Source organism: Erithacus rubecula (assembly GCF_903797595.1).
Source record: "Erithacus rubecula genome assembly, chromosome: 24".
Classification (NCBI taxonomy): domain Eukaryota; kingdom Metazoa; phylum Chordata; class Aves; order Passeriformes; family Muscicapidae; genus Erithacus; species Erithacus rubecula.
In genome coordinates, this window is record NC_136676.1 from 5,912,284 (window position 1) to 5,926,189 (window position 13,906).

The 13,906-nt window shown below is 42.9% G+C and overlaps 1 protein-coding gene across 2 annotated transcripts; it reads left to right on the plus strand.

Annotated features, from left to right (window-relative positions):
- Window positions 1-1,017: 1,017 nt before the first annotated feature.
- Window positions 1,018-5,069, plus strand: AURKAIP1 (aurora kinase A interacting protein 1). Of its 2 annotated transcripts, none has more exons than XM_079326298.1 (4): window positions 1,018-1,071; window positions 1,553-1,641; window positions 2,475-2,908; window positions 4,230-5,069. In XM_079326298.1, the coding sequence occupies exons 2-4, from the start codon at window positions 1,590-1,592 to the stop codon at window positions 4,335-4,337; spliced, it is 594 nt and encodes a 197-aa protein (XP_079182424.1). In that variant the 5' UTR covers window positions 1,018-1,071; window positions 1,553-1,589; the 3' UTR covers window positions 4,338-5,069. The 2 variants fall into 2 exon arrangements, with proteins under 2 accessions (XP_079182424.1, XP_079182425.1); XM_079326299.1 differs by lacking the exon at window positions 1,018-1,071 and adding an exon at window positions 1,215-1,445.
- Window positions 5,070-13,906: the final 8,837 nt, after the last annotated feature.

A 13,906-nucleotide genomic window follows, 5' to 3' on the forward strand; every position in this document is an offset into this window, starting at 1 on the left:
TCTTTGTGCCACATTTCCCTTCTCAGACTGCTTTTAGGTGACTCAGCAGGTGAACACATCCCAGCCACTGTTTTTCCATGTGTGGCTGAGGTCTCTGTGCAAACACACCTGGGTTGAACTGGTTGAAGAATTTAATTTGGAGCAAAGTTGGAGAAGTGTTGGGAGCAGCACCAGGAGAGGCTGAGGGAGCTGGGAATGGGCTCAGCCTGCAGAAAAGGGGGATCAGAGGGGAATTTGTGGCTCCTGTCAGGAGGGGACAGCCCCAGGCTGGGCTCTGCTCCAGGGAACAGGGACAGGAGGAGAGGGAACAGCCTCAGGCTGGGCAGGGGAGGTTTAGGTTGGATATTAAAAAAAAAAAATTCCCTCATGGAAAGGTTGGAAAGCATTGGAATGGGCTGTGAGGGACCAGGAAGGATTGTGAGGGACCATGAGGGAACCTGAAGGATAAGAAGGGGTTGTGAGTGATCATGAGGGATTGTGAGGGACTGAGAAGAACCAGGAAAGATTGAGAAGGACCAGGAAGGATTGAGAAGGGCATGAGGGGTTGTGAAGGACCAGGAAGGATTGAGAAGGACATGAGGGGTTGTGAAGGACCATCAAGGATCTTGAAGCATCATGAAGCATCTTGAGGCATCATGCAGGACTGTGCGCAGCCAGGAAAGATCATGAGGGGCCATGAGGGACAATGAAAGACTGTGAGGGGCTAAGAAGGACCAGGAGGGATTGTGAGTGACCACGAGAGCTCATGAAGGACAGTGAGGGGTTTGGAAATATCGTGAAGGACCATGAAGGGGCTGTGATGGACTGTGAAGGATCACGGACCGTGAGGGACTGAGAAGGGCCAGGAAGGGCCGTGAATGACTGAGACCGGCACCTTGAGGGATCATGAGGGGCTGTGAGGGACCATGAAGTCCCGTGAGTGACTGAAACCGGCACTTGGAAGGTCCCTGAGGGTTAGTGCGTGACCGAGACCGGCACCTTCAACGACCCCGAGCGCCCGTGAGGCGCCGTTACCCGCGCGCCGCCAGGGGGCGCTGCGGGCGGCCGGAAGTTCCGGTGGCGGCGGGGCCGGTGGGTGATGGCGGCGGGGCCGTGAGGGGCCGTGAGGGGCGGGCGATGGCGGCGGGGCCTGTGGGGCCGGTGGGACCGGTGGGTGATGGCGGTGATGGCAGCGGGGCCGTGAGGGGAGGGCGATGGCGGCGGCGGCGCGGGGGCTCCGTGCGAGCCCTGCCCGGGGCAGTGGCGGCAGTACCGGGAGGGATGAGGGGACGGAGGCGGCCCCTCGGTGACTGCGCCGTCTTAGGCCGCGCTGCTGCTCCTCAGGGCTGTACCGGGGAGCTCGGCTGCAGTTACCGTGTTTTTAATATTAAAACATCCCAAGCTTTATTAATAAATCGCCGCCGCCGCTCAGCTGCCCCCCCACAGCAGAGCCCGACAGATTGAGGGTAAAACCAGGAGGATGTTCAGGGTCTCAGCCCGTCTTTTGGGGATGTGGGGTTGTTTTTTAAAGCTGCGTGTTTCCATTATTGAATAAATGTTCTTGTTTGAACAGTCATTGCCGGCTCTGCTAGTGAACAAAGCGAAACAAAATGTTAATATCACGGCTGAGTTCCCAGTTGCTGAAAGCTTCGAGAATTGCAGGTAAATTTGTATTGTGTGAGCGAGTTTGCTGTTTGTTTGGGTTTATTTTCCTGGGGTAATTTGACTCCCAGAAATTTATTTCTTCACAAGCAGTGCAGGAGAGAGAAGTTGTCACATGTTTTCATGTCCCTGATTTACTTTGTATACATTGACTATGATTCTTCATCAGCAAACACAAGAACTTAATGGAATAATAGAAAGGTTTGGAAGGGACCTTAAAGACCATGGAGTTCCAATCCTTCCCAGTAAAGGGGAACCTTAAAGACCATGGAATTCCAATCCCTCCTAGGGAAGGGGAATCTTAAAAACCACAGAATTCCAATCCTTCCCAGTGAAGGGGAACCTTAAAAACTACAGAATTCCAATCCTTCCCAGTAAAGGGGAACCTTAAAGACCTTGGAATTCCAGTCCTTCCCAGTAAAGGGAAACCTTAAAAACTACAGAATTCCAATCCTTCCCAGTAAAGGGGAGCCTTAAAAACCACAGAATTCCAATCCCTCCTAGTGAAGGGAACCTTAAAAACCACAGAATTCCAATCCTTCCCAGTAAAGGGGAACCTTAAAAACCACAGAATTCCAGTCCTTCCCAGTAAAGGGGAACCTCCACCCTGCTCTGTCTGGGTGACCTGGGCATCTCACCTAGTAAATGATATTTTTAACATCACAGCATTGTAGTTAAAAAACTGAAAATCTTTCCTTGCTTTTGTGATGACGTCACAGCTCGTGTGAGTGTTTCCTTTTATTAGCTTGCCTGGTGGTTTGAGAGCTTGGCAGAGCTTTTCTCATTCTGCTGCTGGAACATTCTTTTCTAAGTGCAGCTCCTTTCTCCCCAAGGCCACCTCCTGCCCAGGTCAGTGTCCTCCTTCCTCTGCTGCCGTTCTCCATCTGCCTGCTACAGCACCCAGCCCCCCAACACCAGCGGGGCCCAGCCCCAGCAGTGGCACACGCTGGACCCTGAGCTGGAGGAGATCCTGATCCCCAGGAAACTCTCCATCAGCCCCTTGGAGAGCTGGCTGACAGTCAGGTACTCCCTCCCCAGAGCTGAGGGGGCTCAGGAAGAAGTGAGCCATGAAAACCCCCAGCCCTCAGAGTGTCCCCCTCCTGCTGGGCAGGGGGGTGTGGGGGAAGGAGAGGGGGGCAAAGTGCAGTGCAGGAGTGTGCTGAAGATCCGCAGGAGGAAAATGAACAGGCACAAGTACAGGAAGCTGCTGAAGAGGAGGAAGTTCATCCGCAGGAGGATCAAGGAGGGGCGCAAGAAAAAACGTCAGGTGAGTTCAGGGGAGAAACAGAAATGTGCCCACACATCAAACTGACAGCAGAGGGTTCAAATGTTCCTCACACATGGGATTGTGTGCAATAGATTCAGGGGGTTGGGTATGGTAGGCTTGGGAAAGGGAATCAGGCCCTGGGAATGAGCACTGAGCTTTGCACCTGCACAGTCATGGTATGATTAATAATAGGATTGATTGGTTGGTAATTGAATAGAATTATTGTTTAATCGTAATAAGAATCATGAGAAGTGATGTAATCATAACAAGAATCATGAGGAAGGATGTTTGGGGGGTTCTGATGGAAATTACAATATATGCTTGGATAAGATCAGTGTATACAATAGAATAATATGGGTTTAATAATTAATATGTAACAAAAAGGGAATAAAAACATGTCCAACTCTAATCTGTGTCAGAGTCAGATTTGGGTTTGTACCCCTGATTCCCAGAGCTCTTCAATAAAAGCACCTCCATCTAATCCTCCTGTGATCATGTGTTCCTACACCAATTGAATAGAATTATTGTTTAATTGCAATAAGAATCATGAGAAATGATATAATTCTAGTAAGAATCATGAGAAAGGATGTTTGGAGGGTCCTGATGAAAATTACAAGAATACACATGGAATCCCCATCCCTGGAGGTGTCCAGGGAATGTCTGGATGTGACATCAGTCACAGCTGGACTCTGTGATCTTGGAGATCTTTCCCAGCCTCAGTGATTCCAACATAAATTCCAAACATTTATGTAGTAATTTACAGATATGGGTGATTAATGGAGAGGAATTTTAGCATTTGTGTGAAGGATGAATTCATGTGTTTGCTGTAATCTGAATTTCTCCCCTGCCTTGTCACCATCCTCAGGTGTTTTTTCTCTATTTTTTTATATAGAAGCCTTTTACTTCCTTTCCTGGAAGGGCTGAGGGAAGACATGGGGGTTTCTTCCAGCTGGGGAAGTTTTTCAGCACTGCCTTTCATGGGATATAATTTAATTCATTCTCTAGGAATTCTCATCTTGCCCAGCTACAAATTGAGGTTAATTGTAATTCCACTGCTTCAGATTTGCATTGAACTCTGTAAAATCCTCTTTATTTTCCTCACCATTTCATTCCACCTTCTCAGTTTGCCTTGCACAGGACTTTAAAAACAATACTACCAAAATCCTTTTAATGTCTTCTGAATTTTCTACAGTAAAATTCAATATTTTTACACTTAAAACCTTTGTTTCCTTTGTGTGTGTTACACCTACACTACCCTTGGGACACATTTTTACTTCTAAGCTGTGTCACCTTTTTTTTAATTATTTTTTTTCTCTTTTAGGTAAAATTTGAGAAAGATTTGGAACGTGTCTGGAAAAAAGCTGGCTTGAAAACTGCTCCTGCAGGGTGGCAAACCCCCAAGATCTACCTGAGGAGTTCCAAGCGATAAAAAACCAACACCTGTCACAAATTTGAACCTGCAATTGTAATTAAAAAAAATATTTAAGTATGTCCATGACATGTAACTTTTTTTTTTCTGATTGTGATGAAAAGAACAGGAAGGAGTTTTGGAAGTTTTTCCTTCCCAAAGGAGAGTTGTGAGTTCTTTTCTCTGTCCTGTGGTCATTGCTGAATTTCTGAAATTCCTCTTTGGGATAAAACTGAAGCTAAAAAAAAATAAAAATCAGATGTGAGAGGTGGGATCAGGGAAAGAATTCCTGTTGTTTATATGGCACAAAAATTTGGAAAAGTTCTTTTTTAAATTGCATTCTTTCACAGCCTTACTGCAGGAAGGTTGGAGTTTTCCTGAGAGTTGTGGTGGGATGGGAATTGGATCAGAATTAATTCATTAACTAATTAATCAGGATTTACCTGCAGGACTTTTTGTTGTCTCTTACCTGGAGCTTTGGTGTGCCTTGGACATTGTGTGAGCATCCTTAAAAGGCACTTTTATTTTTGTGTTCTATTTTTGTGCTAATAAAAAATGGTTATTTTTGTCTTTGCCTGATCCCTGTCGTGTAGAACATGCAGATATTGGACAAAGTAGAAGCTCAGAGCTAATTATTAATTAACTACACAAACTTTTGTGCCTGAGGCAAGGCTGATACAATCAGCTGCTTTTGCATGGTTGGAGAGAGTTGTGAAAGCTGTGAAAAATAAACCCTCAGGACTTTTTAGCTGGGTTCTGCTTTGGGTTCTGCTTTTCTTTTTGGGGTTTGAGGCAGTTTTGGGTGGTTTAGTGTGATATTTTATATTTTAAAAGACATGGGGTGGGCTGAGAAGGAAAAGAATGAAAAAAAAAGCTTTTTCAAGCTTGGAAACTCCCTGAAAATAATTCTCTTTTTTTTTTCCTAGGAAAGAATAAACTGAAAGGGAGGAAAATAACCTGCAAAAATCATTGCTACAAGGTGCAGTTTAGGACAAGCTTTCCACAAGGAAATCACAAATCCTGACATCCTAAATCTCCCAGGATTTATGATTTCCTTGTGGAAAAATTCTTTTACAAGGCACTTCTCAGATTTTACACCCCCAGGGCTGTGTCAACTTCAGGATTTGAAATTCACTTTATTGAACAAGCAGAGAGATGAAAAAATGCTCCTGATTTTCTGTAGAGGGAGCCTGAGTCCAGGATATCCTCAAAAAACTTTTGTAGGAGCTGCTCTTCCTCTCCAAAATTATCTGCATCCCACTGAATCTGCACACTTCAAAGTTTATGTGCAGGTGTGGTAACAAAAAAAAAGGCTGCAATCAGGAAAACTTTGATTTAAAATATTGAAGATTTCCATGATTTTGTTGTTCTAAGAGGAAATGGTTGAAAACCAAATTTCTGGCGTTCGTTAATTGGGGGTAACTGGTGGGGTGGTGATTTTATGTCACTCACTGGGCTGGAAAAGTGCCTCAAAAATGGAAAATAAATGAAATTTCTCTCATTTTTGTCATAATTTCTTGGATTTCATGCACTTGAATACAGGCAGCAAGCTCAGCTGGACAGAACAAGTTCAGTTTTCTCTCTGATCAGGTTTGTGCTGGGATTGTTATAAAATTGCAAATCAGCTGACATGGAGGGGATGAAAACTGAAATTTTGTGAATTTTTAAAAAAATTTTTCTCTGAACCAAATCCCATTGCAAATGTGAAGAGTGTTGCCCCATGTGCTGGCAAAAATACAATTTTCTTTTTAATGTTAGCAAGTAATACTTGTGGCAAACAGGATTTTGGTTCATCTGGAAAACAATAATTCTTAGCAGAAAATTACATTTTTAAGAGTTTTCTCTACAAAATGTATTCAATGACATCAGCATGGATTTTTGAAGTTTTTTTGGAAAGGTTATTTGAAGTTTTTTAGAGGCTTCTGGCCATAAAATAATTTAATTTATATCAATTCCCAGTTTATATCAAACTGGAAAATTGCTTGCTGCTCCATGGTGGGAGGTGTTGGAAATATCAGGAGACTTTTAAGATTAAAGCAGATTTATGATACTACTGGTAGTACAAAATTAATTTTAATTTTTTACAGAATAGCAACCTGTTTATTCCAGTGTTTTTCATTTGTTAATTTGAATTTTTTTTTTCCTCTTGTGAGATAGGATTAGGAGGAAGGTAAAATAGGTTTAATGAGAGAAAGAGAAACTTTAGTACTAGAAACTATAAGAATAAAACCAGGAGAAAAAAAAAAAAAGAGAAATAAAGAGAAATAATCTTCCTGTTGTATTGGCTTCTGATAGCTGGTGTGCCCAAAACCTGATTTTTGTTTTGTTTTGTTTTGTTTTTTTGGGGTTTATTTTGGTTTTTTGGGTTTTTGTGTGTGTGTGTGTAATTTATTTTTATTTGGGGTTTTGTTGTTGTTTGTGGGGTTTTTGTTTCCTTTGGGTTTGTTTTTTTTTAAGTTGGTTGGTTGGTTTTGTTTTGGGGTTTTTTGACATCACAGGCAGAGGACAGGGGTGATGCCTCCTGGAGGATTTCTCTGCTAAAAAACCCAGAGTTATTCTGATATTTTTTTATTGTGAGAACTGTTCTTTCTTCCATGAATAAACTCCAGTCTCAAAATAGAATAAATCAGCCAATATCAGGGGATGTTTATGAACATTTGGTGTAGAAAACACCTTTCAGGGCATTAATAATTAATATATTTAATAATTGCTGAGCAGGAACAGTGACCACCTTTACTCTGGTGAGCTCATGCCCTTTCAATGAGGCACTTTGATGTGAAAAATCAAAATATTGGTGTACATTTGGAGCTCTGAGCTGCTCCTTCTCAAATCCCTGATGCAGAAATTCCAAATTGAACAAACCAGGTTTGTCCTCAGCAGCTGAAATCCTGGCTGAGGTGAAAGTCCTGATGTGACAAAAATGTCATTTTTTTCTTTTCACCATTCATGCTGTTCTCTGTTTTCCAGGAAAACATCCTGACTTGGGGTCATTTGGGCTGAACCTCTCCAAAAATAACAGAACTCTGTACCCAGCCTGGAGCTTTTGCAGAGCTGAAATGGGTTGGAAAAGTGTTTTTTTGTTTTTTTTCTTCCATGCTGCTTTTAAAATAAATAAAAATATCAATAACTGCTGTAAACATCTCAGGTAGTTTGGAGCAAACACATGGTGCTGGTTTTCCTGTGGAAGAATCCATTCTTGCTTGATTTTCCCTGACAAAACTTGAGGAATAAAACTGGAACAAGGAATTCTGTGAGTCAGAGAATTAAAGAAAACCATCTGATTCATCACTTTTGGGTCAAATCCCTGATTTAGGGATTTTTTTTCTCTTTAAGAACTAAAACTGAGACTTGTCCCCCTTGAATATAACTGAATTTTTCTGCAAAATAATGGGAAAAGGAGGAGGAATTTGAATTTCCACACATGATGCCATCCTCAAAGTGGAATGGGAACTCTCACTTTATTTCTAAAGGAGGCAGAGCAAGCAGCACCTTGGGGTTTTTTACTAAAATTATATTTGCCAGAGTCCTCTTGACTTAATCCTGAGCAAATAACACTTTTCACACAGCCCACCCTCAAAAAGCTGAGCAGGCTCCATATTTATGTGTCTAAATTTGGCTGCAGGATTATATTGCATTATGAAAAACAACCTTTCACCCAGAATATTTTTATTTTTAATGCACCAGCCTGCAAAGCTGAGGTAAATAACACAACTGGCACAGGCACCTTTGAGCACCCAACCCATTAATTTTTCCACTCTTTTCCCCAGTCATTTCTGATCTCAAAATAAACTAGAATCCCACTGCTGAATTATTTTAGGTGGGTGCAATGGATGGGCTGCAATTAGTGTCAGATCAGCAGAGCTCTGTTCCCACGGGCACACAGGTCACAAAATGTGGTTTGAGGCACAGTGGCCACAAAGGGAACACAAAATTTCAGCTCTCAAATCCTGAGGACTCCCAGAATTTTTTTTTTTTTTTTTTTCAGGGAGAAATGTGATTTAATCACTTCTATCTGTGTCAGGAATGAAATTCAGTTTGAGCAGTGCTGGGTGTTGTGGCTTGAGCTTTTTTTAGGTGGGAAAAATCTGATTTAGTGGTACCTGTAGGAGAAGTGAAATTCAGGTTGAGCAGTGCTGGTGCTTGTGGCTTGAGCTTTTTTTTTCAGGGAGAAATCTGATTTAATCACTCCTATCTGTGGCAGGAATGAAATTCAGTTTGAGTAGTGCTGGGTACTTGTGGCTTGAGCTTTTTTTTTTCAGGGAGAAATCTGATTTAGTGTTACCTGTTGGAGCAGTAAAATTCAGGTTGAGCAGTGCTGGGTGTTTGTGGCTTGAGTTTTGTTTTTTTTTTAGGGAGAAATCTGATTTAGTGTTACCTGTTCAAACAATAAAATTCAGTTTGAACAGTGCTGGGTGCTTGTGACTGAGCTTTCCCCAGGTTGGAAAAATCTGATTTAATGTGACCTGTAGGAGAAGTTAAATTCAGTTTGAACAGTGCTGGGTGCTTGTGACTGAGCTTTCCCCAGGTTGGAAAAATCTGATTTAATGCTATCTGTAGGAGAAGTTAAATTCAGTTTGAGCTGTGCTGGGTGCTTGTGGCATGAACTTTTCCCAGGTTGGAAAAATCTGATTTAATGCTATCTGTAGGAGAAGTTAAATTCAGTTTGAGCAGTGCTGGGTGCTTGTGGCATGAACTTTTCCCAGGTTGGAAAAATCTGATTTAATGCTATCTGTAGGAGAAGTTAAATTCAGTTTGAGCAGTGCTGGGTACTTGTGGCATGAACTTTTCCCAGGTTGGAAAAACCTGATTTTGTGCTGCCTGTGGGAGGAGTGAAATTCAATTTGTGCTCAGGATTTGTGGTGTCCCTGCTCCAGGGGCTTGGGAGTGGAATTCTGGACAATGATTTTTGGACACTTTTTCAGCTCACTTGCTTCTCCCCTATTTTTCCCAGAAAAAAAAAAAAAATTAAAATACCTCAAAATTTTGAATGGCAGATAATACAAAATTCCTGCTCCTTTTCAGATTGGATTTGGGGCTTTTCCTTGGAATCCAGCAGGTGGGTGAGGAGCTTTATCCCACATTTCTGGAGACAAACCCCAGGGCTGAGCAGAGTTCCAGGGGATGATTTGAGCCTCAACCATTTCCCCCTGAGCTGCCAAACTGGAGCAGGACTGGGGATCTGCCCCCAGAAATTCTTTGTGGATTTGGGAAAGCCTGAGATGCTCCAGAACCACATGGCAATGACTCAGTGCCATGTCATGGATGGAAACTCTTCACTCTCAGCCACTGCAGGTTCCAAAGTTCATTTTGGGGGGATATTTTGTATAAATTGAAAAGGTTTAGTTGTAAATAACCCCTGATAAAATTCCTGCTGCTGTGGACCTTAAGGAAGGATTAATAAATGCAGATAAATGAGCAGAGCCACTCCTGGAGTTCTGGTTGCTCCAACTCAGAGCTGCACATTTTTCCATCCCCTCATCCTTCATGCAGAGATTTTGAGCTCATACCTGTTTTTCCTTTAATATTTAATGTTGAAGGCACCCCTGGCTCTCAGAATACACTGGGGGATGAGTACTTAATAATTTAAACAAAATAAAAGGTAGAAAAAATATCATTTCACTGGGGTAAAGAAGCAGCATGTAAAAATGGCTCCTGGTTTTATGGGAATATTGGGAAAATCTCAGAGGCAAGAGGGATGAAATGGGAAGTTTAAAATGAGGATTTTTCTTAAAATCTGCCCAGGCTGGAGTGCAGGCTCTGCTCCCAGTTCTGCCACTGCTCTGCTCTGTCAGTTTGGGTGACTCATTTCCTTTTTTGCTCCCTCCTGCTCCTGTCTGTTTAGATTCCAAATTTTTCCTGCCTGTGCTGTGTGGGACAGACCCAAGAGAGAGCCTTGCACACAAGAGTGAGGGACCAGAAAACACATTTAATGTGATTTTAGTTCTTTTTAAACAGCATTTGAATTGAAAAAAATCATAGCAAGTACTTAAAATTAATATATTTTTAAACTAAAATAATTTTTAAAGAGAACTGATTTTTCAGATTTACTTGCTTACAGTTTGATCATGCCAAAAAATACTAAACTTCACAGAAAACTATAATTTGCACCTGCTCTGTGGGTGTCAGTGAGGTGCTGCTTTGTGTCTCTTTTTCCATCCCTGATTTATTTGCTGCCTGTTTTTTTCCCATTTCTCCTTGGTCAGTTGGTTTTTTTTGGGGATAGTTTCTGTCTAGAATAAAAAAAAAAAAAAAGAAAGAAAAAAAATCAGTGTTGGTTTCCTGGGCAATTTCTCTGTTTTTGTAGCTGGTTTCTATTAATGGTTTTGAGATGAATGTCAGGAATCTGAAGCTTTCCAGCCAAAGGAGGTGTTTAAATATTGTGCCATCCCAGGGTGCTGGAATGCAGGGAGATTTTGGAGATGCTGGGTGCAGACAGAGCTCTTGTGAGCTGCTCCAAAAACACACCAAGTGCATGGATTAATGGGAATAACCCACACAGCTGGAAAATTCTGCACTTGGGCACATCCAGGTCTGTCCCAGCACAGCTCAGATCAAAACCCTCTCAGCATTTCCAGCTGAATCAATTCCTGCATTCCTGCACATGCACATTAATTCATTTCTGCTCCTTGGGTTATGGGGAAGTGGAACTTCCAGCTGCAGATTCAAGGCAGCAAGAAATTGAGGAATTATCCCCAAAATCAAGCTCTGCTTTTGCTTCAAAGTGAAGCCTGCAGCTGGCCCAGGGAAGATTCAGGCTGGATATTATTATTAATTTTTTTTTTTTTTTGGTTAAAAACATAGGAATTGCTGCTCATTGATCCTGGAGGGATTTTCCAGCCTCAGCAATGCTGGGATTGAGGAGTGCTTGGGCATTTCTGTGAACTTCACCTGTCCTGGCTGTCCCAGGGCTGGTATTTAATGACATTTAATGGTATTTATTGATATTTTTTTTTTCTCCAGCCCATCTGAAGGTGTCAGAGCTCTGCCCTGCTCATCCCCCAGCCCTTTTTTCTCAGCTGCTTTGGTGGCTGCATCTCAAGCTGCTGATTACAGTGGAACAAAAAAACATCTGGTGAGGCCATCACCTTGTCATTGTGGATGAGCCCTTCAGAGAAGGAAAATCAGGGTTTTTTTGTGTTTGTGGCTGGGGAACAAGCAGGGTAATGCTGGGCTGAGAGGGACCTGCCTTGTTCCAGCCCTGCAGTAATGACAGACTCTGCTGGGCAGCCTCTCATTGTGGTTCTCTTTCAGTTTTGTCCTTTCAGTTCACAGCTCCTGCCCTAAACTGGATTATTTCAGGCTTGCTGAAGATTTGGCAGCTGGGAGATTTGGTTTAAAGAGAAAAGTGTTGGTGTAAATTAACCCTGAACTGTGGTGTTCTTTTCCAAGTTATTTTTTTTCCATGTTTTATTTTGAAGAATCCTTTGGCACTGCCAATTAGCTGCACTTTTCATTCCTAAATTACAACATTCCCTACTACTTTTCTGTTCCAGGAATTTTATCCTTTCTTCTTCCCATGAGTAGGTATTTTCTCCTTTGATCCTGGTGGAACACTGGGCCCTGTATTTAAAGGAGCTGTTGATGATAAGCCTGGAGTGTTGACAAATCCTGCACACAAGGTCTTGTGCTGTAATTTGTGTCAACAGATCATTAATGCTGCCATTCCTTTTTAATTAATGTATTTATGGCTGTGAAGATGGGGGGAAGGGGCCATCCTGTTTGCCAGGGTTAGTGACTCTCAAAAATTGCAATAAAGGATGGAGGGTTCCCCTTGGCATCAGGCATTTTTCCTGATCTGATATTTAATCCGTTTTTCTGTCTGTGATCTCCAATTTGGATTTATTGAGAAGTCTCTCAGTGCAGCCTGAAAACCAAAATGGTGTAAAAAAAAACCCCAAAAAACGGAAGAGATGGGGAGGAAGAAACTTCCTGACAAGCCAATTACCCTTGTGACCCCCTTATCCACCCGGGTCAGTGCTTTAGATCTGAATTAGGTGTGAAATGCCGATTTTTCTTTTGCCACAATGAATAAAAGGTGACTGGGAGCCCGGGATCCTTTCTGCTGCTGCTGACCTGATCTGCTGGCAGGTGCAGAGCCTGCAAAAACCACTCCAGTTGCTGCAGGAAAGTCCCTTTTTCTTGCCTGGATGAAGTTGTTTTCTGTGGTCAGGATTTGTGGCCAGCTGGAGATGAGCAATGGGGATGTTTGGAATTGGGGGAACCAATCCCAATTCCCCTGGGAGTGGGGAGGGGAGCACTGCTCAGCCCAGAATGGAGAAGCTGCTTAAAAATTCAGCTCCTAGAGCAGGAAAAATGTTGACACAGCTGCTGTTTCAGGATGTCTCTGGAATAGCAAAGCCCCAGGAAGCAGGGCTGGCTGTGCAGGATTAGAGAGGGGACAAGGCACAGATCTGCAAACCCCTCTGTGAACCCCAGAGAAGCTGCTGCTCTTCCCCTGGGTGATTTTAGGAGACTTCAGCCTGGACTTGGCTCCTTGCAGTCAGGAAATATCCAGCCCATGACAGCAGCAACCACAGCAAATCTGCTCCCTCCCAAAATCCCTGCCAGCAGCAGGCAGTAACCTCTGCAGTGCCACAGCTGGGAGGCAGAAAAGTGGGAAAAAAAACCCCTGGAATTGCAGCCTGGAAGGGGCTGTGTGTGACTGGCAGGGATCAGGGGAAGGAGGCAGTGCTGGATTTGCTCTCTGATCAGTGGGAGCAGCTTTTGGCCTCCCAGCCAGGTGTTTTCCAGGCTGCTCTGAGCACAGCTCCCTGATGGAGACAGCAGGAAAGGCTCCTTCTTCCAGGGGAATCCATGGATTCCATGAGATTCCATGAAAATCCAAGAGATTCCATGAGATTCATGGGGATTCCATGAGATTCCATGGGGATTCCATGACATTCCGTGGGAATCCATGAGATTCCATGGGATTCCATGAAAATCCTTGAGATTCCATGGGGATTCCATGAGATTCCATGAGATTCCATGAGATTCCATGAGATTCCATGAAAATCCTTGAGATTCCATGAGATTCCATGAGATTCCATGAAAATCCATGAGAATCCATGAGATTCCATGGGATTCCATGAGTTGCATAAGAATCCATGTGATTCCATGGGAATTCCATGAGATTCCATGAGATTCCATGAAAATCCATGAGAATCCATGAGATTCCATTAAATTCTCATGAGATTCCATGAAAATCCATGGGGAATCCATGAGATTCCATGAAATTCCAGAGAATCTGCTGGGGATTAGGGTTGTCACTGGGATTGTGAATTCAGGGGCTGAAGGTGGGAATGTGGAGGGAGGGGCTGTTCCTATCCCATGATCCCCAAACCTTCTCACTTGACAGAAATGTCAGAGTTGGAGTTTCCAGGGAAATTTTGTCAAGTTCTTATCTGAAGATTATTTTAGGATTTTTCCCTAGAAACAAACCAGTTCTCTGGATTTGTCTTGGGCAGTGTGGAGTTAACAGCAGGATTTCTTTTTTTTTTTTTTTTTTTTCTCTCATGGTCATATTATCTAATAATAATAATAGCTGCAGTTTCTTGGAATTTGTTTGGAAGTGTCTGGTTCTGTCTGATGCT

What these genes read in the sequence shown, in the direction of transcription:
- AURKAIP1 (XM_079326298.1), top strand. Translation starts at nt 1,590, where the DNA reads ATGTTAATATCACGGCTGAGTTCCCAGTTGCTGAAAGCTTCGAGAATT. An exon ending in GAAAGCTTCGAGAATTGCAG is followed by an intron (nt 1,642 to 2,474) that starts GTAAATTTGTAT and finishes TTTCTCCCCAAG; the next exon opens with GCCACCTCCTGCCCAGGTCA. An exon ending in GGCGCAAGAAAAAACGTCAG is followed by an intron (nt 2,909 to 4,229) that starts GTGAGTTCAGGG and finishes TTTCTCTTTTAG; the next exon opens with GTAAAATTTGAGAAAGATTT.